At 43.1% G+C, this 24672-nt stretch overlaps 2 protein-coding genes across 4 annotated transcripts; one reads left to right on the forward strand and one right to left on the reverse strand.

Annotated features, from left to right (window-relative positions):
- Window positions 1-223: 223 nt before the first annotated feature.
- KCNE5 (potassium voltage-gated channel subfamily E regulatory subunit 5) lies at window positions 224-535 on the forward strand. The gene has a single exon (XM_075720775.1). The coding sequence runs from the start codon at window positions 224-226 to the stop codon at window positions 533-535; it is 312 nt and encodes a 103-aa protein (XP_075576890.1).
- Window positions 536-8937: 8402 nt separating this feature from the next.
- Window positions 8938-14978, reverse strand: NXT2 (nuclear transport factor 2 like export factor 2). 3 transcript variants are annotated; one of them, XM_075720669.1, is made up of 4 exons: window positions 14943-14978; window positions 11690-11776; window positions 10339-10483; window positions 8938-9423 (listed from the first exon to the last, which is right to left on the reverse strand). In XM_075720669.1, exons 1-4 carry the CDS (start codon window positions 14955-14957, stop codon window positions 9245-9247), a joined length of 426 nt encoding a protein of 141 aa, XP_075576784.1. In that variant the 5' UTR covers window positions 14958-14978; the 3' UTR covers window positions 8938-9244. The 3 variants fall into 3 exon arrangements, with proteins under 3 accessions (XP_075576784.1, XP_009480348.1, XP_075576785.1); XM_075720670.1 differs by having other exon boundaries at window positions 9381-10042; XM_009482073.2 differs by lacking the exon at window positions 14943-14978 and having other exon boundaries at window positions 11690-11794.
- Window positions 14979-24672: the final 9694 nt, after the last annotated feature.

The following is a 24672-nucleotide window of genomic DNA, read 5'->3' on the forward strand; positions in this document are numbered from 1 at the left end:
CGGGGGCCGGCTCGCCCCTCGCCCCTCGGGCGGCAGCCATTTTAGCTGGGCTCCGGGCGTGACGGCACCGGCGGGGCCCGGCGGCTCCCCGCTGTCGGCAGGGAGGCAGCCGCGTTGTCCGGACAGCTCCCCGCTCCTTTTCCGGCAGCTTCGCCCCGCCGGGGCCCGGGCGCCGCCCCCCAGGCCCGGGGCAGGGGCAGCGGAGGCCGGGCCGGGCCGCGCCATGAACTGCAGCGAGGCGCGGCGGCTGCCGGCGCTGCTCGGGGCCCTGCTGCGGGAGCTGCGCCGCGGCGGCAACGCCAGCCGGGCCGGGGCCGGGGCCGGGGCGGGGGGCGACGGCTCGCTGTACATCCTGCTCATCATGGTCTTCTACGGCTGCCTGGCCGGGGGGCTCATCCTGGCCTACACCCGCTCGCGGAAGCTGGAGTCCAGGCACGACCCCTACCACCTCTACATCGAGCGCGACTGGGGCCGCGGCGGCGCGGGGCAGCCGGCCGAGGAGGGCGGCCCCGCCGAGGGGCAGCGGCTGGCGTGAGGGCGGCGCGGCCCGGCCCGGCCCGGCGGGCGGCAGCGGGCCCGCAGGGAGGACGGCCCCGCCGTGGCCCGCAGCTGGGCGCCGGGAGGGCTCCGCGCAGCGAGCGCTGCCGCGGGAGGGAGCGGGGAGCGGGGGCTGGGCTCAGCCGCGCCGCAGCCGCCCTGCGCGCCCGGGGCCCGTCCTGCGGCGGGGCCGCTCGTTAACGCCGCCGACGGCCGCGCGTGGCTCCTCCGCAAGCGCCCGCGCTACGGGCGGGCGGAGGCCGCTCCCACCCGCCCTGCCGAGCCCAGCTGGACGCCTCCGAGCGCCGTCGGCGGGCACCCCGCCGCCATCCCACCGCCGCCGCCCCAGCGCCGCGCCGTCACCGCGGGCAGCGTTTCACGCCAGCAAGAGCAGCGCCGTTCCCGCTGCGCTGCGCGCTCTGCCGTCGCTTCGGAGCAGCGGCAGGTCCGCCGGGCGCCAGGGATCGCAGGGCCAGCTCCCATTCTGCTCAAGCAGGGCTGGTTTGGCGGGCGGGGAGGCATTTCCCAGAACCGGGAGAGCTCGGAAGCGCCGGTTGTTCCCGTGAGGAAGGCAGCAGTACCCCAGCTCCGTGCCGCGGCGTTCCCGATGCACGCAGTAAGTTTTAAAGCCGCCCGTAACATCCTTCCGCACGCGGAGACGTGTAATTCCAAGAGTATCTCTGTACAAGTTAAACCTTAAGATTAAAACGACATACAGCATATGCTTTCTACAAAAAAACCCTAGGCAGGCAAGATGTCTCAGATGTTCTAGCCAAGTTAAGTCTGGCATTTCTTGGTTGGGGTCTGGGGTGGGTTTTTTCAGAGAAAGATAAAGAACAATTCCGAGGAACAAGGACCTTCACTACGAATGCTGCACTACATAATGCAAATCACTGTTTGCATTTTACCCAAACTACGCTGCAGGAAAAAGCAGCTTTGACATTACCTTCGAAGGAGGAGAGATTTTTATGTTACAGACTTGTATTTCCTATATAACGCTCAGGCATATTCCTTCCAACAGCAAAAGGGTCTGAAGTTGTTATACTTGGCCAGCGCTGCATCTTGCTATCTGCTGTGACTTTGTGGGGAATCATTGTAAACTGGATACCTGAAGCGATGAGTTTAAAAAAAAAAAACCAAACCCAAATCCTTGTGAGGACTGGCAGTTTCCGAGTCAGCTTTGTCACTGCAGAAAACTACTGCCATATCCGCAGCCCAAATTACAAAGTATCATTAGATATCAAACAGTATCTTAGTATCATTAGTATCAAACAGTGAATACCTTAGACATTTAAATAATTGAAAACTATGGGGTGGAGAAAAAAATTCAAGCTCCAGAAAGAATTTCAATGGGGGTCTACACAATAGTTCTATATGCCAGCATTGTATCAGTAGATATATGTGAAATCTTTAGCTCAGCAAAGAAAATGTAGGAGTTGGCAATCGTGTGGAAAAAAGGATGTCAGAGAAACCAACAAACTGCCAATATTCTTAAAATCCCCTATCAAGTTGTTAGACCACAGTGAAAGTTCCAGTCAGCTCCCTCCATCTGCAAGGGTTCAGGCAATATCTCTGGAAAACGCAAGCACTAACTTCAGCCTGGACTTTTTGAAGAGCCATAAGCAATATATATACACACACACATACATCTATATACGCACACATGTATATTTTAAGCTGCAGAAGCTGACTGTCTAATGAACTTGCGCACTGGGATAACTAAAACGTTATATCAGCCCCACTATCCGTGAGGATTTCCTTCAGTACAATCAGAATTAAGCTGACCGCAACCAAAGTTTCCCCCTGTAAGAAAGAGGGAATCGTTATGCATATCCAAACCCTTTTATTTAACCTGTCTCAGCGGCTCACTTCCCTCTTTCTGCCTGACCACTGCCCATCAGCAGGACTCTGGCCAAGAGGCATCACAGACCGATAGCTTAGAAAGTATTTGGGAACTGCAGTGCTAACTGCTCCACTGCACTCAGCTGGCTTAGGCAGGGTGGGGAAGGACGGCTGCGTTCCGAGTATGAGAGATTTGCACACATCAAAGCTTCATAGAATCACAGAATTGTTTAGGTTGGAAAAGACCTTTAAGATCATCCAGTCGCACCATTAACCTAACATTACCAATGCTTCAATGCACTGGACACTAAAATGTGTGCTTAATGCGTTTTATTTAATGGAGCTGGTTACTAACTGCTTTCTACGGCTTCATCCTACAGCAAATCTGAAAGATGGTTGAGGCAGGCCCTCTGAGTCAGCGTCCAGCAAATACCACCAATTACATACCTTAGTAAGCCACCTGTTTCTCATCCCCCCCCCCGAGATGCAAAATATGTGCAACATGCTGTATGTGGGGCCTACCTAAAGAAAAAAAAAAAAAAGGGCTGCCCTTGTGAAAAAGTCCACCCTTCATTACACAGTTCACAACTAAGGAAAGCACAAGACCTCCTGCCAAGTAACTAACAAAACATCTAATTCTAATTATCTGCTGTTCTATCTGTACCTTTCAATACCTGAAAGAATCACAAGGTCTCGGTGAACTGTAGTAATCTGGGATTTACATCAGCCCATCTGTTCTTACCGTTACGGTTCAACGATGTTTAAATAAGATAACACCACCGTGCATTAACTGTAGCTTGCACTGGAACAAGAGACACACCATGCATACAGATATGCTTAAATACAATATGCATCTACAAATACTTCAATATACAAATGCAATTGGCTATATCCTTGTGGTTCTTCACACATTTCTAATATTCATGGTGTCTCTAGTAGATAATTTTTCAGAATGCTGTAGAGGGACGCTGCCCTGTTGTGTAGGGATGGGGTCAGGAAGGCCAAGGCATGGCTGGAGCTGAACTTGGCACGGGATGCGAAGAATAATGAGAAGGGCTTCTACAAGTACGTCAGCCAGAAAAGGAAGGTCAAAGAAAGCGTACCCCCCTGATGAGCAAGACTGGCAAACTGCTAACAACAGACGAGGAGAAGGCTGAGGTACTCCACAACTTCTTTGCTTCAGTCTTCTTGGCACAGTCTTCACTGGCAGCCTCTCTTCCCACACCTCTCGAGTGGATGGACCGCACAGCGGGGATGGGGGAGCAAAGTCCCTCCCACTGTAAGAGATCTGGTTTGTGACCACCTGAGGAACCTGAACATACACAAGTCTACAGGACCTGACGAGATGCATCCCAGAGTCCTGAGGGAACTGGCTGATGTAGTTGCCAAGCCACTCTCCGTGATATTTGAAAAGTCACGGCAGTCAGGTGAAGTCCCCGGTGACTGGAAGAAGGAAAACATTGCACCCATTTTTAAGAATGGTAGAAAGGAGGACCCTGGGAACTAACGACCTGTCAGCCTCACCTCTGTGCCTGGGAAGATCATGGAACAGATCCTCCTAGAAGCTATGCTAAGGCACACGGAGGACAGGGAGGTGATTTGAGACAGCCAGCACGGCTTCACCAAGGGCAAGTCCTGCCTGACCAACCTAGTGGCCTTCTATGATGGAGTGACTGCATCAGTGGACAAGGGATGAGCTATGGACATCGTCTGTCTGGACTTCTGTAAGGTCTTTGACATCATCCCCCACAACATCCTTCTCTTGAAACTGGAGCAATATGGATTTGATGGGCGGACTGTTTGGTGGATGAAAAACTGGTTGGATGGTCACATCCAGAGAGTAACGGTCAATGTCTCCATGTCCAGATGGAGATCGGTGTCCCTCAGGGGTCCGTACTGGGACCAGTCCTGTTTAATATCTTCATCAGTGACACAGACAGTGGGACTGAGTGCACCCTCAGCAAATTTGCAGATGACACCAAGCTGAGTGGTGCGGTTGACACCTGAGGGACGGGATGCCACCCAGAGGGACCTGGATGAGCTTGAGAAGTGGGCCTGTGTGAACGCCGTGAGGTTCAACAAGGCCAAGTGCGAGTCCCTACGCCTGGGTCAGGGCAACCCCCGGTATCAATACAGGCTGGGGGATGAAGGGATGGAGAGCAGCCCTGCGGAGAAGGACTTGGGGGGACTGGTGGATGAAAAGCTGGACATGAGCCAACAATGTGCGCTTGCAGCCCAGAAAGCCAACCATTTCTAAGTCCTATGTTGCGTACTGGTCAAAAACCTTAAAAAACCATGAAGCTGCAAACCCACTGGGACTGAACTGAATTAGATTGTAAGAAGACAAAAATTAGCCACTGAAATTCAACACACTTTCTTCCGTCAATAATATATTCTAAGGCACCTGTATTACTGATGCAGGGTAAAAGCGCCATTTAGTCTCCGTAGTCCATTCAATCACTGGACACAGAAGGTAACAAGATAGATTTATTTATATTACTAAACCCAACCTTCTGAAGTAATAAGCTCAGCTATCAATGACCTACTTCTCAGTTAGAATCAGAAAAGCAAAGCTTGTTTAGAAAGACTTAACTATTATTTTCTTCAGCCCACAGAGAATATTGAAAGAGCAACTTCTGGCTTCACTTTCAACATACATGCAAAAAATATCTTCTGCTTTGGCCCTAACTGCGATTTCTTTGTCCCAGCGCTCCTAACTCTTTACGCTGCATCAGCTGGCAGAGCCTTGCTCAGGATAATTGCAAAAAACTTGCAAAGCCTTACTGAAATCTACACCTTCAAACACAGCAAGAACTTTGCAATATACCCGGCATTAATTGTTTCTGGAACACGTTTCTAGAACAATGTCTGTCTCCACGCAAATGCTGACCTTGCATCAGCATCCTCGTCTTTTCATTGCCAGCAACTAAAAGCTGCTATCTACACTGTGTAAGCGCTCATTAGTAATTTCATGTTTTAAACAGCAAAATAAAGTGAGCAAATCAGCAGTTACCACACGAACCGCTCCTTATTTGAGTGTTTCATTTCTTCTTAGCAGAGAAACAGCAGAGGCACGACAATATGTTCTCGGTGAAAATATTTACAATCCAAGGATCTGGCACAGGTTCTGTTTTACTTCATCCAGGTATTTGTTGGACAGCAGTCTAAACTTCAGTAACTTTTAAAGGGAAACATCAATTTGAGATTGCTACTCTAGCCAGTTCAACACCGTTTACTGCTTGACAGTGCTCTTGGTAAGGCATTTGCTATAGGGTTATTATTCCAGACACCTTTTTTTTTACCGCAGCACTGACAAAGAGCTCACAGCCAGCCTGTTCTGCAGTGCCCCAGCACCATGCTGCAACAATTGGAACACATAACTCATACCTAGAACACAAGTAGCAAAGATAAGGAAACCACAAATTACTTCTTGTGCTTCTAATATCATAAGAACAAACTATGAAAACTTACAATAAAAAAAAAGCAGAACATCAGGTAGGTTTTTTGTTTTCATTTTTTCTTAAATTAATCTTACAAGAGGTCTTAAACAATTTCAAAAACTTACAAAATATATTCAAGTGTGGAAAGTTACTTTACTGATAAACCAGCATTTCTTTATAATGTGCTTTTCTCCAATCAGGATAAGGAAGCGTATGCCTATCAAAACCGTCAGAACAAATCATTCATACCACCAGAACAAATCACTTTTCTCCATCCCAAGGAACAGCACAAATATTTTAAGTCAATTTAACCATAGTATACCAAAAGAAGAAAGCAACATAAAACCAATGACTGGTAAAGACAATACAGGGAATATACACAAAAGAGAAGATCTGTCAGTAGCCACAATTTAGTATGTGGAAGCGCTCAGCTCTTCAGCTGGCTTCATTTCACTGACCAGTTGTACATGAGTAACTTGGTATCAAACAGCAAAAAAAGGGTAATATTAACTCCTGCTTACAGTTTAGCACATAAACATGTTCACTTTATAGATGCTCATTGTAAATTTCGGATATTACAGCAGAGTCAGCAACGGGAAACACTAAACCAGCTGGATGGTTTTGTACTGAACGGAATAAAAAGCATTTGTATGTTCTCTTCTGCTAATTTTGGCACAGAAGTTTTTAACAAGCAGCACAGAGCTGCAGCATCCCTAGCTTCTCCAGCTAGTATGGAAGAGATTTTTTTGTTTGTGCCATTAATTATTCCATTGTAAAATCATTGATTTAATCTAATAACTACATTATCACTTAGAATGCTCCATAAAAATATTTTGTGAAACAGCATTTTCAGTTACAAACAGCAATGGCTAATCATAGTAGTACTGAATTGCCCTAAGTGATCCTCACTGAAGATGATGGAAATAGGCAGCGCACAACTGGCACTTCTCCCTAGGCTGAAGCAATTACGTTCTAATAAATTTCTCTCCAAACCCCCCTGTATGCATACCAAGTCCAATTCCAACTACACATCTTACTTAGTAAGAGCTTAAACTGGGTTTGTCCAGCCAGGCCAGTTAGTCAGCTTCCTAAGCAATGTTCCAGGTAGTGGTGGCTTTTTTTGTTTGTTTTTGTTTGGGTTTTTTTTTTTTTAAATATTAATTGCAGAAGTCAGGTTTGAAAGCAGCCTGCATTTGAATAGCATGAAAATAATTGAGAAGAATAACATTTGACTGAAAGATTGCCTCATGTATTATAAATCTGCCACTCTGCCTAGAAAAAGCTTAAAAACTACTATACAAATTAAAATTTGAACAAAAATATGCACTAAGTATTTATTCCCAGGACAAGCTTATCAGGTACAGATACAAGTGTGTGTTCTGGTGACTGCCTTTGAAGTTCAACATGCAAATGCTGCAGTTGCACCCATCACTACATTTCACAAGTCAAAACCCGTTCTGCGTATGCAAAGCAGATCTGTAACACTACTTATATCATCAACAGCAAATTGAAAACAAAAGCACACCACACCAGTGTCACAGTTCGACAATGCTGTATCAGTAACAGGCAAACTTAGGGTTAAGTTTTCTTTTCAAACTTGTACAAATGAGATCATACAAATATATGCACCTCACATATTCTGTTAAGAACAAACAGTAATTAAATAGAGGGATCCTTTCTTCACTACATACAGAAATAACAATGTATTTACAGTTTTCAAAGATTCTGGACTTCTTGCATTTTTTTGCAGGAATTCATATTCTTCAGGGTGAAAAAGTTACACAATAGTTCAGAACATGAACAGCTTCTGAATAGAGACAGGTTACTAATTCTGTCTTACTCATGTAAAGACTAGAGTGCCTTAAAAGGAAATAAACCCACCAATTTCACCTAAACATCCCATTATTTCTGGGATTATATCACAAAGTACAGATGTTTTAAGATGTTTTACACAAGTTAGATATTGTTCATTTTCACAGTCTTCCCGATTTAAGTCATAAAAACAAGAGAGCTGCAGTCGTAACCGCTTTTGTATTCAGGTTGCTGCTGTCATTGCAACATATATTAAGGTCAGAGTTACAAGTTCCCCTCGTATTTTCAGTTACAAGCAAGTGTACTCGCATGTACATAGCTAAATTTTGATTTTTTTTTTTTTTTTTTTTACTCAGCTTAAAATAGAAATGTACCAGTCTGAAACAAATCTGCTGATACTCAGATTTACTCTTAAGTTCCCCAGTTAAGACAGGCAGTCTTAACCTATAGTCTTGAAAACTATTTTAAAGCAGTTGAAAAGCAAGACACACAAAAAAACCCCAGAATCAGTAATTAAAGGTAGTGTTTATAAAGATGATGAAAACTACAGTAAAAATCTGCATGAGAGGAAGATGGTGTTTGCGTTCAGAGCTGTTCTTCTAAGCTGAAAATAATCACAGCACCTGTTCTGAGTAACAGTACTGAAGAGAAAAATCAGAGGCTTCACAGTAATACACACTTTCAGTGCCACTTTTTTTACTACAATGTTTCCTGAAAAGACAGTAGAGATTCAAAACTTGCAGACTGAATATGGGAAAAATAGTCCAAACTTAATAGCGACAGAATTAACAGTTAAAGCAAAGAGAAGTGATATAACTGACCTATTTCTTACACTGTAAGACTTCAAAAGAAAAATAATCAATTTGAAGCCCTTCACATGCATGTGACAAGAGCTGTTGGCATGGGAGCTCTGAATCATTCAACATGCCCTACATACGAATCAATTTAAATAAACTACAACCAAATTCTGAGAAGCTTAAGCCAAAAGGAAACCTGATGAGATTATTTAGTCCTTTCATATCAGAGAAGATAATATTAGCTTTCCAATGGATTATTTGAGAGATTACACACTCAGGAGCTGTATTTGCTACTTTCGCAAACAGTAGCAATCATTGTCAATCCTTCCTAGCCTCTTACAACCAAGAATAGGTAGCTTTGAGAATTCTAGCTACATGCCACAAGCATCTTCTTCAAAAGAGGGAAGATGCTACTGTAAAAACAGATCTTTTCAAGTTGAAAAAAAATCACACGTTTGGTCAGAATTGTACATTAAGAGGTTTTTGTGTTGAAATAGTACAGTTTCAGCATTACACAGAAGAAGTCTGGATGTGGCAGCATAGCTTCATGTAAGGCATTTTAGGAATGATTCCAACACAGCTCACTGCCTTCAGCATTTTATTAGGTTCAACTAACACGAACAACCTCTCACATCTTACGATTGTTTACTACTAGACCCACGGTCACTGAGATCAACCCTGAAACACCTGTAAGACCTTCCATTACGACAGATGCGACACGAAGAGCGAGCATTTCCCACCCGTGGAGAAGGGCTGTCTGCACAGCTAACTTCAACTCGTCGAATGAGAGAGGTCACTGCCCGCAGCCAGGCCTCGCTAGCTGGCCCAGTCCTGAAAGCGGAAACAGTCACTGGCGATCTTCCACACTGTGTTGGTAGGCGTGGCCTGTGCTGTCAGCAAGAAGTTCTGATTGAAGTAGCGCTGCTTGTCGCCATCAAATTTTACCGTCCCACTTGTCACCACGAGGACCGTCGTCTGGCCTTGAGTAGCTTGCTCTTCACAAGGAGAAAAAGTATAAACAGAACAACTCATACAAAGACTAACAGGTAAAGAAGTAGGAAATGTACACAGAAGTTTCACTCAATTCTGGTTATACTAGTTATAGGCTAACAATTGGTTCCACATTCACAAAAAGTACAGTTTTGTTGCATCATTTCTATACAGACAATGGTGTATTTGCTCACCAACACTGCTTTTTCATGGCTTTTCTATTTTCATCTCATGTTGTTTATTTTAAAGCGCTGTAACAAAAACCTCAGTTTTTGCTTAGAATAAGCTTTCCTTATTTGAGATATACATATATATTTATATTTAGCAAGTTGCATACACTTTTCCCCCCCGACATTAGAGATTGTATCTTCTTCACAGCAAAGCAAGTGTGCTTGACCACAGGCTTTTTCCTTACTTATATCCCCAAAATATCCCTTAGAAGTTGTTTATTAACATCTCAATTATATAAGCTTTTCTTCAGTAGTCGTTAACCAGAAATCTTAAGAGCTTAACATCTATTCTAGATGTAAAGAAATCGAAGTACATACAGGGTAATGATTTGTTCCACATTATACTGCAGGTCAGTATCAGAGGCTACGGTAGAGGTCTCTTGACTCTTAGACACTGTCAAGGACAACATAACCTGATAAGCCAGACTTTTTCAATACATGAAAATACATCACATATGAATACGATCTTAACAAAAAAGTCCTTAAAGCGTTTTCCCAGACATGAGAAAAAGTGTGGAGTTGCCGCATCTCTTGATTTGTGCTTCATTTATGCACAACTTGACACTTCAACCCTCAGTATTTTCTCTAAGCTTGTTCCAAAAAAGAAATACTAAGTGCTACTGTAATTGCAGTTCATTTTCAACAGTTAGAAAAAGACTGAAAAATAAGTAAATCGTAATACAGCCTTACCGTGAACGGGCTGGCAGTCCAACACATTAACCTGGAATTCAGTAGATGGCAACATTTCAAAAAATTTATTCAGTTCTTCTTGCCCGGACACTGCATTACCATTCCAAACTAATGTCGCTTTGTCCAAATAAAGTCTTGTTAAAGCCTGAGTGATTATGAAAATACATATTTAGGGAAAATGCGTAAACATGTACAATGGACAACATACAAAACAATATTCTTTGAATCCTTATGTTGTGAATTATTGACTTCTTCTGTTACTTCGATAGATAAAATGCCCTGCTGAAATATTAGCTCCTTTTAACAATTAGCGCTCCTGACCAAGAATTAAAACTAACTGAAACATATCCTGCTGTTGCAGAGTGACTCATATGCCTCCAACTTTATATACTGATGAGATTCCTTTAACAAAGCGATTGATAGAACTGAACTAGTTGCTAACAAAAGGATAGTGCTACCCTTCCAGAATAAGTTTATTGCTGATTTTTTTTTTTTTTTTTTGGGGGGGGGGCGTGGTGTGTACACACAACACAGATTATGTCAGGAAACTGCAATTTCAGGTAAAAAAAAAAAAAATTTAAAAAAGTGAACAAGACCAGGAACAGTGGAAGCTTAAAAAGCAGGAACAGTGGAAGCTTAAAAAGAACAGTTATCTGCAGCAGCAGACCAGAACCTCCCAAATGTTTCATAAGCTGTAACAGTTGAGTAACTGCCTAAGTCTCCTTCAAGCTGTTGATACATCTCTGTCTAACCCCCTTATGCACAAAGTGACTATGAAGTTACATGCAACTGCTGATATTTTCACATAATCTAAAAGTTACTAAAATGCAATTATAATACATTTAAAATTACAAAGAACAGTCTCCACAGCTCTCTCTTGGTGCAAATATCTGTTACATGATACCACACCAATGTGGTCCATGAAGACTTTCAGAGCCAGTCTCCACTTTATCCTCAGGCACTCCTGAAGACCCCAGAAACAGAAGCGGTAACTGCTAATAAAAGAAGTTTGGAAAAAAATAAGCTAAACCCTGACCTCAGAGACAAACAAAGTAAGTTTTATCTGCCTGTACTGACCAAATCCTGTACCTGTAAAACCTAGTTGGACACAAACAACTATTATCACGAAGAAGTCTAAGGCACTTTCTAAAACGGCCCCCTTTACAACAATGCTGCCCAGTAACATAAAGAATCGTCCTCTACAGGGCAGTCTAAGCGGAACAGAGGTCTCAACCTGGCCAGTACAATACATGGGAACCAACTTTCAGGTGCTTTCAAGTGCAATGCTACTTAGAAAAGCAAGCAAAAAATGCACAAGACAGTTCTAACTATTGTCAAAATTTCTACATACTCTTCTTCTTTTATCCATTGTCTCATAATAAATGTTGACAAATTCATCTGCAGCTCTACAAGCTTGATCCACGTAGGTTTTGAAATCCTGGAGAGAAGAAATCATACCAAATTACTTCAGTTAGGCAATTTTATGCAACCTTGTCATCTACGCAATTTCTCCAGCAAGTCACTTTGGTTGGTCCTTTCCATCCTCACTGAAAGATGATGTCAAATAATGTTGAAATTGATTCCAATCTCATTTCCCACTTGCAGGAGGTACCAGCTTTTAGCAAGGCGACAGTTCTAGGATTCATTTTGAATGCCAATATATTTATTGTATTTAAATTGTAAATATTTACATTGAAAAATGGGCTACAGCTGGCTGCAAGTGGTGTGAACATGCAAGTACTCAGCGAAAATATTTGCTGCTGTGATGGCTGTTCTGAAATAAAGTTAAGGAACAAGATTTATTCAGCGTATTTCTGAAAATCAGCAAGAACCCCATCACGCTGCCACCATAGTCTCATTTTCTAAAACACCTTTATATATACATACATAAAATGTAACAATGTATATAATTGGATATATAGATATAAAAATGAGAGAGAGAGAGAACATGCACACATGCTGGATGTATTCCGGTATCAATAACTCCAGTGCTATATCCACAGGTAAAAACCAAACACTTCTCTTCACATCTCGCTACTTCCATTCATCCAAAGGTAACAGCCTTTGTTGTCCCATCGCTGCACTGTGAGCTCATTCGGTTATTTGCTCAGGTTGTTTAGCTGTTCAGCTCTCGATCTCTTACAGACCCTAAACTGTGACATCCTGGAAAGCAGTTGTTCTGAGTTTCCCGTCCATACATCTATGAAACTGCATTTGGTTCTGTTACGATATTTTGTTTAAAACATTGTCATTTATCATTATTCTATTTCCGCATTATGTTATTAATATTTGCAACTCAATCAGTACTTCACAATTTAACTACTTACATTTTCTTGGCAGTCTTTAATGAATATACACCAGAACGACCATGAACAACTCCAGTATAACCACAAAACCCACTTCTATTCAGAGCAACCTCCGCACTGCAAAATACTTACCAGCCTATCAAATAATCCCTGCTTACTCCACAAAACCAAATACTCTCACGTTACTACATACTAGAATAGAATCATAGAATCGTTTAGGTTGGAAAAGACCTTTAAGATCATCCAGTCCAACCATTAACCTAACACTAAAGTGCACACTAAACCAACTAAGGGTAGACTAGACTAAACCATGTCCCAAAGTGCCACGTCTGCCCGTTTTTTGAACGCTTCCAGGGATGGTGACTCCACCACCTCTCTGGGCAGCCTGTTCCAATGCTTGACTACCCTTTCCATGAAGAAATTTTTCCTAATATCCAATCTAAACCTCCCCTGGCACAGCTTGAGCCCATTTCCTCTCGTCCTAAAAATTATTAAATAATAATAAATCATAATATTTTAAACAAAGTATCGTAACAGAACCAAATGCAGTTTTACAGATGTGTGGACGGGAAACTATTCTCTTGATCTCCCGCTGTAAGGACACGAGCCTGCTCTTCATCTTCCTATCTTCTCCAGCAATTTCTGAACCCACAGGCCAATTCCAAACAAAAATGACAAAGTAGTCTTAAAGACGCTGTACGCCAGCAGTGCCAAGACAAACTCTTTGGCACCAGGAGACAAAGAGTATTAGGCCTCCCACTAAGGGAACAGTGATTATAACTCAGCCTGTTATGTTATTTAAAGTGGATGGCTGTTACCTCTCAGTCAGCACACGCTTGCACACATACACTGCCAAACACACACAACGGGCACAAGGGAGAGCGTTAGAGAAACACCAGGAGACTGGAATGAGCTGTTAGGGTACCTGCAATCTAAGTAAAAAATAAGCTTTGCTACTTTTGATACTCCAGAGAAGTTCTTTATAACCATAGTGCACCATACGTTTTTAAATTCTGGGAACAATTTAGGTTGGAAGAAACTTCTGCAGGTCATGAAGTCCAAATGCCCGCTCAAAGCAGAGCCAACTTCAAAGCCCGATCTAACTTCAAAGTTAGATCTGCCTGCTCAGGGTCCTATCTCCAGTCATTGTTTTGAACATCTCTGAGGATGGAGATTTCAGTTTCTTTGGCCTCCTGTCCCAATGTCTAACCACCTCACTTGGGAATCCTTCTTCCCAGAATTTAACAGGAAAGCCGTAATTAAAAAAAAAAAAAAAGCCAACAACAACAACAAAATCCCCTCGAAGACTCTGACAACAATTCCAAGAAGTCAGCCAATCTACATGGCCTCTGCAGATGGTCTCTGTAAAACATGGTGGTTCATCACACAAACACTGGCTGGCCTGAGGCCTCTGTACAAGGGCGCTGGAATGAAGGCGGGACGGCCGTGGGGAGGAACCTTCTGGAGACAGAGGGAAACCAGCTCTGCCCTGGGGGCAGCCAGGGGCCAAGGTGTCCTGGTTTCAGCTGGGACAGAGTTAATTTTCTTCCTAGTAGCTGGCATAGTGCTGTGGTTTGGATTTAGGATGAGAATAACGCTGATAACACACTGATGGTTTAGTTGTCGCTAAGTAGTGCTTACACCAGTCAAGGGCTTTTCAGCTTCCCATGCTCTGCCGGGTGCACAAGAAGCTGGGAGGGGGCACAGCCAGGCCAGCTGACCCAAACTGGCCCAAGGGCCATTCCATACCATACGGCGTCATGCTCAGTATAGAAACTGGGGGGAGCTGGCCGGGGGGCAGCGATTGCTGCTCGGGGACTGGCTGGGTGTCGGTCAGCAGGTGGTGAGCAATTGCAACATGCATCACTTGCTTTGTATATTATTACTATTATTATTTTGCCTTCCTTTTCTGGCCTATTAAACCGTCTTTATCTCAACCCACGCCATTCTCCTGTTCCCCGCCTCTCTCCCCCATGCCCGCGGGGAGGGCAGCGAGCGGCGGGCTGTGCGGTGCTCGGCTGCCCGCCGGGCTACACCACCCCCCGAAGGGGCCGGTCCGAAGGCACCGCGCACCCCCCCACCCTGAGGCGCTTCCCTCCCGGGCGGCCCGCGGGCGGCCCTCCCCGCCGTTCCAGGCCCGTCCTCCGAGACGCAGCAGCCCTCGCCCGCGGCCCGCAGCCCGGCCTCCCCCCTGCACGCCGCGTCGGGGCGAGGCGGCGTTTCCCCGCGGGCGGCTCCGCGGCCGCAAGCGAAGCCCTCCCCGACCCGCCGGGCCGCGGTGGCGGGGCGCGGACTCACCACGGAGGCGGCCATGGGGGCCGAGGCCAGGCGTGCGGCGGGGCGGGCGGCGGGAAGGCACCGGATGTGCGTGCGCTGGGGCCCGCCGCTTCCGGCCGCGCGCGTCGCGCCGCGAAAAGCCTTCCGCCGCGCCGCGCCGCCCGCCGCGGGGGGGCCGGGGTGCGGCTGCGGGTGGAAGCGGGCCCCGGCAAGCGTTTTAAAGCCGTTCGCGGTGGCAAGGAAAAGCGTTTTCGTTGCTGGAGTTTGGTGTCTGCGAACGAGCGGCGCTTGGGCGAGGGGAGCGGAAGCAAAGCTGCCGGTTTGTGCCGTCTGTAGAGCGCAACGGGGCGGCCCCGGCCGCTCCCGCCGGCCGGCCGCGGCCCGCAGAGGAGGGGAGGGGAGGGGAGGGGAGCGGCGGTGCCTTCCTCCTGCTCCCGAAACAGCTCTTTGGGCAGGGCTGGAGCGCTGAACAGCCTGGAGCACCACGGGGCTTCAATGGCTCTGATGTGGCACTCGAGTGTAATTCATGCGGCGATCGTCTTCCGACTTTTTGTAACGCTGATGTTAGTGGCGTGAAGCAGCGTTGACCTTGTCCGGGGAGAAGTACAAGGCCATCAGATGGCCCCTCTGCAGTGCCTACCAGCTGTGTGAAATAATTAATATTTTTATGAATAAAACCCCGTGAGTTTGGGTACTTCAACATCTTCCAGGGTTGTGAAAATGTTCCAGAAGTCTTACGTGCTTTACTACAAGCGGTTAATGGTATTTAAGCAATCTATATGTTAATTTGTGAATGCCAGCAAGGATAAAGATGCCGTACATACCCTGGCCAGTATGTGGAAAATCGCACAGGTTAAGTTACTCACTTGATAGCACGAGTGCAACTTGCTAGCACAGCAAACGTGGGCACAGGTGCCGTACGCTGTGTCTGGGAGACTGTGGATGTAAAAATAGGTCGGTGCATGAGCACCGCGCCCCTGCTTTCACATACATTTTAGATCTCTCTGTGCTTTTCCTCCATGCACCTTTTCTCGCCGTGGTTGCCGTCGCTCACGGCAGAGGCTTCGCGAGGTCCCCGGCTGCCGTGCTGGCAGGGCAGGAGGCACCCAGGCCTGCGCTCCCACCGCGGGCAGGGAGCCGGGTGAGTGCGGGAAGGAAACTTGCGCTGTTTTCCTGGAATGAGGAGAGTCGTAAGGCTGGCTAGTTAAATCTTCATCATGCAGTGAATAATAGGAAAAGACCTGACGAGACTCAAGAGGTCTGCAGTTTTACTAAAGATGATGTGGAGCTGACTGGGAAGAAATCATATGCTGAAGGCACTGATGGAAATGTGCGTGTGTGACGGGGCTGCTGGGGTAGGATTGAGTCTGGGTCAGGGCATCCGAGGCTGTGCCCTTTAGTATCTGGCGGCGTCAGCTGGATGCTGATTTGTCATTGCTGTGTAGGAGTTGTGTCACTGTGAAACAGCATATCCCGCTGAATTAACAGCTGCTCAATGGAGATTGCTTAATACAAAAGTTCAAACATCCTCCCCTTTGAAATCTCAAATGTCACTACATCACTATATTATCTATTTGCCTCAAATTAATAAAAGTACTTCATAAAACCCCTCTCATATAAAGAAGAGCGATCATCAATTTCCAGATAAAAAAGCAAGGCACTGAAATTACAAACGATTTGTTCAAGGTCACAAAGGGAGACAATTGCAGAACAGAAAACTGCAATTCTAATCTTTCACCTTCATCACAGAAATATCTCCATTCTGAGATACATCAGTGTAAAATTAAAAAAGAATCACTCCCATCTGATATGTCCATTATCTATTTCATGTTTATTTTCATCATATTGATGATGATGTTTCCAAAAACGCAGTGTCATGTTCCTTGTCTGTAAATTGGATTTGTAGGAAATGACCACTCTAAAGTCTGGTGGACCGATGGAATTATATTTGTGTTATCACAGAGACTGTGAACAACCTGGACAAAACAATAGAAATGAGTATCTGTAGAAGCATTACATCTTCATTTATTCATGTGCATCTGTGAAACCTGGAAGGGTAACAGGCTTAGCACATGCCTTGTCGCTGGCAGATTGTGAAAGTTCTTTACGTCTTTCAAACACATTAAAATAGGGATCCGAGGAAAAAATTCTTTGAACTCTCATTTATCAATGGCTGCTCCAACAAAAGAAGTAATGTACAGAGAATAAATTCAGAAATAATAGAAACTGAGGTAGCTAATTAGTTCACAAGCCTTCTTTCTGTCAGGTCAGGCTTTTTCTTTTGACACAGTGGGATCATTATAGTTTCTTTGGCAACAGTTAATCAGAAGAATGCTTCTCCAGCAGGATTCAGTGCAGACTCTGCACTGGAAATTAGGAAGGTAGATAATTTGAAGATTCTCTATGCCTATTGCCTGCCTGCCTTACCACCAGTCATTATTCAGTGAAGTAACATGATAAATGGAAGGTGAATTTAAAACATGGGCGTGAAATTCATTCTCAGCTACTTCTGAAGATGACACAAAATTTTGTATATCATTTTAGAGTAATAACATCTTGTTGGGATCAGCTAATGGGAGAAAGCAACGAGAAGAAAAATTCTTCCTTAACACCAAGCAGTATGCAAGACCTAGTTCAAAATAATAATGACAAAGAGGCACTCAGTGGCTTACAACAGTGGCCAAAATGTATTCAGGTCCAAACTTCTTGGAAAAACAGACATTAAAAAAAAAGAAAACCACCACCCCAGCATTTAATTAAACAAATAAGAGCAGCAAGAAATGTAAAATATTTGCAGGTGGTGTGGAAACTGCTTAAAGACATTAGAAATATGGGATACTCTGAACAAATGCATACCACTTAGCAGACATGCTTTATGAAAGACCAAAAAAGTCCAGAATGCTTAATAACAGGCCAAAGTAGAGAACTAGAAGTAGAGACATCCTCCAAAAAATGAAGTTGTTTCCAAGTGGAGAAAAAAAAAAACCCATAAAGTTTGTCTAGTAAGATTTAAAAAAGAAGTAAGGCAAATCAAAAATAGTTCTGAGAAACACTTCACTAAGGCAGAAACACTATGAATGAAATCCTTTTTCAAACACATCAAAAGCAAGAAATCTTGCCAGAAAATCTGTAAGGCCAACAAGTGATCAGTGTGCACCAAAAGAAGACAAGGCTGTAGTAGAAAGCTAAACAAACTCTTCGTGTCTTTGATCACCATGAAGAAGTTTATAAACTATCTTACATTAGAGCCTTTCTTAAAAGGAATGAAATGGAGGATCTGTCATGAAGTGGAATGTCAGTACAAAAGGCATTAGAACAAATCCATAAAACAAATAGTGACAAGTTATATGCCAGGTTATGTGCTCCTAAAGGACATACTAACCATGGTATGTAATCTGTAATTTACAATAGGATTTGTCCTCAAGGAATGGAAGGTGGCAAATTTGAGGCCAACTTTCTAAAAAAGCTCCAAGATGGACCTGTAAGTCTGATGTCTGTCCTATGCAAATTGGTAGAAATTACACTAAAGAACAGAATTGGTAGGTTCTTGGATAAACACAACACATTAGGGTAGACTTAACATAGTTCTTTAAGGAGAAGTTATTCTTCACAAATTTATTAGTTGTTCAAAAGAGACAAGAATCGTGGAGGTAAAGAGCCTTGCTAGTGAACAATTCTTCTTCCACTAAGTGATTTCCTTAAAATTTCAGATTTTGCTAATCCATGATTCTAGAATTATCATACCTGGAAGCGGTTAAGTAGTTTTTATATGAAACAGTTTATTTGAATGTACAACTCCAAGTAGCATTCCAAATTATGTTAGGAATCTTTGTAGCATTTTGCTGGCATTTTTGCTGATTGAGCAAAATTGGACTTCCAGAACACTAACCTAAATCTGACTCCCTGAAAATACATTTTCTTTACTTCGAAAGTATCATTTGCAGAGGAAACAAAGGAGTCCATCTGAAACATATAAAAGCTTTTCTCCAAGACTCCTCCTTCAGTTGCCTTCCCTTGAGCAAGCCTTTAATTTGGGTGTTTAAGTCTTAAGAGTAGTACAAGCAGACAGAATTTCCACTTTGCATTGAACAAATTGTAGCCATACCATATATTGTCCAAATATTTCCTAAATATGCATTTGGATTTAGTTCAAGTAACAACCAAGTGCAACTCATAATTTCTCTTCAAAAGATATTCCTAACAGTTTCTCAGCCTTTATCTCCAATGCCTCAAGCCAACCTACCCATGCTCCCCAGCCCTTTATATTCCAGAAGGAACATATAAGATAGAAATGCCAGAATGACTCGGCAGCAGTGACACTGAACTCCCATGCAGAGTTCAAGCCGTTTACATCAAGATGACTCACCAAAATACCTTTACTTCTGAAGATGGTTCCTAGAATATGCAGCTCCACTACACCCACTTACCATATGGAAGGGAAATTTCAAGTTAGTTTAGATCTTACAGAACAAATCAGGGGCAAAAAGTGTAGTTTTGTTGAAATAGCTGGGATCAGCTGTTACACCTGTGAGATGAACTGAGCTGTATGGGGTATTTTTGATTCTATAATCAATTATGCTAACCTTTACAATTATTGGTTGGTGGAAATCTTCCCAAATAGCCAATACTAAGAACAATGAATTAAAATTGTAATCACAATTAAATGGCAAATGGGATGACATATCTCCATATCTGTATGGAGCTAGGAAGTAATTCTTAGAAGTGACTTTTATAACTTCAGTCAAATCTACTCAAAATATCATAACTAATGATAAGTAAAAATGTATTAAGCTTTCAGAAATGCATTCAGCCATCTGGGTTAGGCCAGATTTTCTTCAGTTTTCATCAGCTGATCAATTAAAGTCAATTAAAATTGATAGCAAAGCGCTGGATAATTTCAGAATCACTGACAAAGTGCATAGATTTTTATTGTGAATGATTTTGATCCTGGGCAAATAATGATCACAGAATGAAAGTAGAATTCAATCTCCAACAAGATGAAAAGAGTTCACGTTTTTCCCATAGAATCCTTGCGTGACAATTATGCACACTTGCATTAGTATCAATGCAGAAATGAAGCCAGACTGCATATTGTTAGGCTACTTTTCAAAGTAACCTTGTACTGCGTCACAGAAAACTCTGGTATTTCTGTAATGACTTCAGTAACAGAGTAAAATGAGGTCTATAGGTCCTGATTACCCTTGATAAAATGAATAGTCCTTAGTTTTGCAAATAATCTTGCTGGGTTTAGATTAATGCGTTTGTAATTTTCAAGGGTTTATGATTTATTCCCCTTTAAGGTTACCTAACTAACACTGACAGATTTCAAATAGCATATCCTCTATTAAAAGAAGCCAACAAACTACTATGCTTTTTAATTTATTGATTCAGAATATATGTGAAATCACTGAAATCATAACACACTTGAACTCTGCAGGTTCAAAATCTTACTGCAGTGTTGCACACAACACTGAAGGGCAAGTCCAGGAGGCAGCAGAAGGCAAGGTTCTTGCACGTTTCAGTAGCCATTCCACTGAATAGAGACCAAAGAAATGATCCACGGCCTATGTCAGTGATTAAAATTAAACTGGTAGGTCCACTCTCTTATTATTAGGTTTATCAGCCTTCCCTGACTGCATGCCGCATACAGCATCCTTGTTAACAATGTCCAATTAACAGTTCAAAGGTATAGTGATGTTTACCGGAAGAATTCCCTCAAGATCAGTGATTCACACAACACTTCAGCTTTCAAGCTGGTAAAGCAGTGTCTTTAAAGGCTCTCATGCAGTCATATAGGTCATATACACTATTCTCTAAGACCATGAATCTTTTTTGTGAATGGTTCGTGTGAAACACAGTATTCTCAACTTATGTTAAGGTTACCAAAATGTGTAGTAATGTTACCCAGATGTATAGAAGTTTAAAGGACTGTCTCCTGAAACAAGGGAAGCAACTGACACTAGCCAAATCCAGACAGGTTCTGATTAATGCGAAGCCTATGCCATTGGGTCATGACTCAGCGTTTGGGGGTTTTGCCTGAGCAAGGGCTGAATGAGAACTCAAAAGATCTGATCTGTTGATTTTAATGGGAACTGGGAGTAGGTCTCAGGTGCTCAGCGCATTCACACTTTGACCTATATGCTGGATACAAAAATACTGCTAAAGCTGGAGTTTGGATTTATTGAACTACAGTGGACTTAGGAAGGCCTGGTTTGGGCAGTTCATTCTCAACACAAAGGCATATTACTCTGGCCAGACCCAGGCAGAACCTGTGTTTGTTACAGTCCCAGAGGGACTCTGGACTGTGCACCACTCCACCTTAAATTCCTGTCATACCAGAACTGGAGGAATGTAATGACTCTTATCCTGATAAATACCCCTCTTGTTTTTTAAAGAAAAACAGGACTTGCTATATATTGACGTGATAACTGTTCCGCTGACCCACCCGGATACGGTGAGATCAAGTACAAATAACTGTTCTATTTTAATCCATGTCAAAGCACTCCCAAGTGGGGATAAATTTTCAGAACAGGTCAGTTCAGTCTCCCCACAGTTGCTAGTTAAAGAAATTTTAAAATCCTATCCATTTCATTAGGTAATGAAATAGTATTTGAGCTCTTATGAAAATCTGGCCATATGTAAGTAAAACCTCGGTAAACATAGTTGTGTTACAGCAGACTCCATGATAGTTAAATGTAGCAAGCGGATAGCTGAGGTGTGTATATGTGCACACAGACATATTTATGTACTAGAGGGAGGGAGCCTATAGTCTCACCTTTAAGCCTTGTAAGGTAGTTCTGTTTGCACTTGTCCTTTTATCTCAAAATCTGAGACTGAAATTTTGATCATGGCTTCAGCAGTGTATTATATCACTTAGCAGTGTAGTATCAGCTCCCAGTTGTGTCCTGTATAAGCAAAACAAAAATGCTGCAAGTAGCTATTATCAAGATACCTGAAGTACGAAATACTTATACAATGCCTTGCATCATACATATCAGCTGAGAAGGATTTTACAAGCATCACTTGCAGCACATGACCATGGTTTTCTTTAACTTGTGTGCAGCTGAACCAGCACACTCCATAATCACTTCTCATGGGGGCTGCAAGCATTGTAGCTGCAATAGTTCAGCTGCCCTTTTTTCCCGTCTCCATCTAGTACTGCTCGGTTTTCACTAAAGCCTGGAAAGAAGAATGTGTTTTTTGCATCCAGTTTTTCCTTTACATAACTTGCCTTTACATAGCCAGATTGCATTTTGAGGAAAAATTTGGTATGTAAGATACCGGGAAGCATCTCCAGTTTTGGAACGCTAGTAAAATGAGCCCAATTCTTAGACCTCACCCTAGGAGACGTTTATCAGGTTCAGAGACAGAACCAGATGACTATAATTTCAAATGGCAGTAGCACTTTGCTTCTCAACTTATGGAAAACTAGAAGGAAAAATCTGAGCTACAACGTAATTTCTAAACCTGTTCCAACTTGCACTAGGGGTCCGTCAGAATCTGAAAAAAAAAAAAAAAGGTACTGTGAGACTTATAGCCATTGCTGTCCCCTCCTCTGTCCAGGTCAGAGTATCAGATATTTATGGATAACAGAAGCTGGAAAATTAGTTCCTTTTCCGGTGATACTTTCAATAAAAGCAGCATTTTTAAAAGCCAGAAACACAAACAAGAAACAAAGAAGTTTTGGTTGTGAACAAATTTTCACGTGTTTTTGGTCAAAAGCAATTTTTCGTCCCAATTTTCATGTGTCTGGTTTCTTCCCCAGTATCTTTTGCCCTTCAGAAAAGAAAGAGACCTCTTTTGAGAACAGTCTAATTTAGCTTAAAACCAATTTTCATTAAAAATAAATTTTGATGAATAAATTTTGGACCAGCTATAGATGGAGCACTAACCACTCCACATAATAAATTTAATAGAGCTACTGAGCAAAGTTCACTCAGATGAGCAAGGCCTGCAGGGCTAGAATTATGGTTTATATGCTGTCTGAAATTGTTAGTTCAAGTCAGCTTGTAGCATTTTCTGAGCTCAATTTACATTTGGCTCAGACTTGAATGCTGGGCATCAGTAGGGAGGCCACAACAATTAACTGGTTAGTGGGATGACTTAACAACAATCAAATGCTAACTAATATTTCTCCAGGCCAAACGTACCTGTGACCATTTAATGAATCATTTTCCAGTGAAGAACCATTTACTTCCAGCTGGAAGCAAAGAGTTTTGTCACTTGCTTTTTTTTTATAAATGGAAGAGTTACAAAAATCCTATCTAATTATTAACGGAGTACATGCCTTCAGATTTGTATGAAAATGTTTCACTTTTATTCCCTGGATACTGTAAAATATTTAGCATTGTCTGAGCATCCGAACTGTGGTTCTGTGCTCAGCTGAGCTGGCACAATAGCTCTGCAGCAGTGAAAGCAGCAAACTTTTCTTTCGGACTTGCCCTGCTTTCTGTGTTATCTACTCCTCTGTTCTATCAAGTTCACCTTCGCAGAGCTAATTTAATTAACTAAAACTGTGGAAGATGCCACCTTTTCTTACCCTCTGTATACCTGGCAAGCTAAAATGGATCAAAGAGTGGTCTTGCAAGTGACAGCTGGCAAATAAAGGGGAGTAGCTGCAGTATATGGCTGGGATGAAAAGGAGAGGGAAGGAAGGTAGCTGAGAAGAGCACCAGCGCGCTGTTATGCCAACTCCTGCCATGTTGTGAAGCGATACCTTGTGGCTGCCACTTGAATTTGACATACACGCAACCCACTGCCAAAAAACTGTGGTCTCATTTTTTCCTCCTGTGCTATGCTCAGCTGTGCCTTCCCATCACTTCCTTTCTGCCTGCATTTGTGTAGATATTTGCTGAGACTGAGCACAGAACTGATCTGGCTGAAAATCACGCTGCCGTTGGGTTGATGTTCAGTTCATTTCCCTCATCTGTACTGGCACCAGGAAGGTGATGAAAGCATGCACTGAGGGCAGGACTGCCCCTTCTCGCAGCAGCAGGCACTTAAATCAGCTTACAGCAGCTGTGGCAGCGCACCCAGCAAATCAAGAAGTGAACAAATAAATAAAACTGGCTGCAGAGGTTTACAGTCAGGCTGGGAAAACTGTGAATATCAAGCAGGCAGTAGAAATGGTTGCAGTGTTGTAGTGGTTTTTTTAAACCCTCTTCCAGTTTGTATCATTGAAGCTCTTCTAGTTAGACAGGTGAGGGTATTTTCAATACTTACATATGTATGAAATCTCTTTTGACTGCCCAGAAGCCTAATTTTATCTAAATTTATACCTGAGAAACCATATACTTTTAATGGGATAACATCAATATAGTGAAAGTACATTCATTAACTCACTGTAGACCATGATGCACGTTGGCACATCTTCTGCTAAATGAACCCTTTCCATCATTAGACAATAATCCACACTGAGAGCATATATAAACTCACTGAAGGCTAGGGTGGTCTCTCCTAAATGTTGAACACACTGACCTGAGAATTTTAATCTCACATCAGACTAATTAGGAATTATTTTGTAAAGGCAATGAAGTTGGAATGTAGTAAATTTTCTTAATGTGAAGAAAGAATCAAGCTTGCTGTTTTCACTTTGGGAACGTGGATAGCAGAGCACTGATGAAAGGTAATTCTAAAGTAGATGAATTAGGTTCTCACCACAAGTATAAACAACTAAATTGTTTCAGGGGTATAAAATGGAATCTGTTTTATCCTTCTTCATTACATAGATTATGACACATTGATTGTAAAA

Source organism: Pelecanus crispus, chromosome 13 (genome assembly GCF_030463565.1).
Source record: "Pelecanus crispus isolate bPelCri1 chromosome 13, bPelCri1.pri, whole genome shotgun sequence".
In the NCBI taxonomy this organism is placed as follows: Eukaryota; Metazoa; Chordata; class Aves; order Pelecaniformes; family Pelecanidae; genus Pelecanus; species Pelecanus crispus.

Coding starts and splice junctions, on each gene's coding strand:
- NXT2 (XM_009482073.2), bottom strand. CDS start 11,794: ATGATTTCTTCTCTCCAGGATTTCAAAACCTACGTGGATCAAGCTTGT. Junction 10,484..11,689: donor CAATGGATAAAAGAAGAAGA/GTATGTAGAAAT, acceptor ATAATCACTCAG/GCTTTAACAAGACTTTATTT. Junction 9,424..10,338: donor GGACTGCCAGCCCGTTCACG/GTAAGGCTGTAT, acceptor CTCCTTGTGAAG/AGCAAGCTACTCAAGGCCAG.
- KCNE5 (XM_075720775.1), top strand. CDS start 224: ATGAACTGCAGCGAGGCGCGGCGGCTGCCGGCGCTGCTCGGGGCCCTG.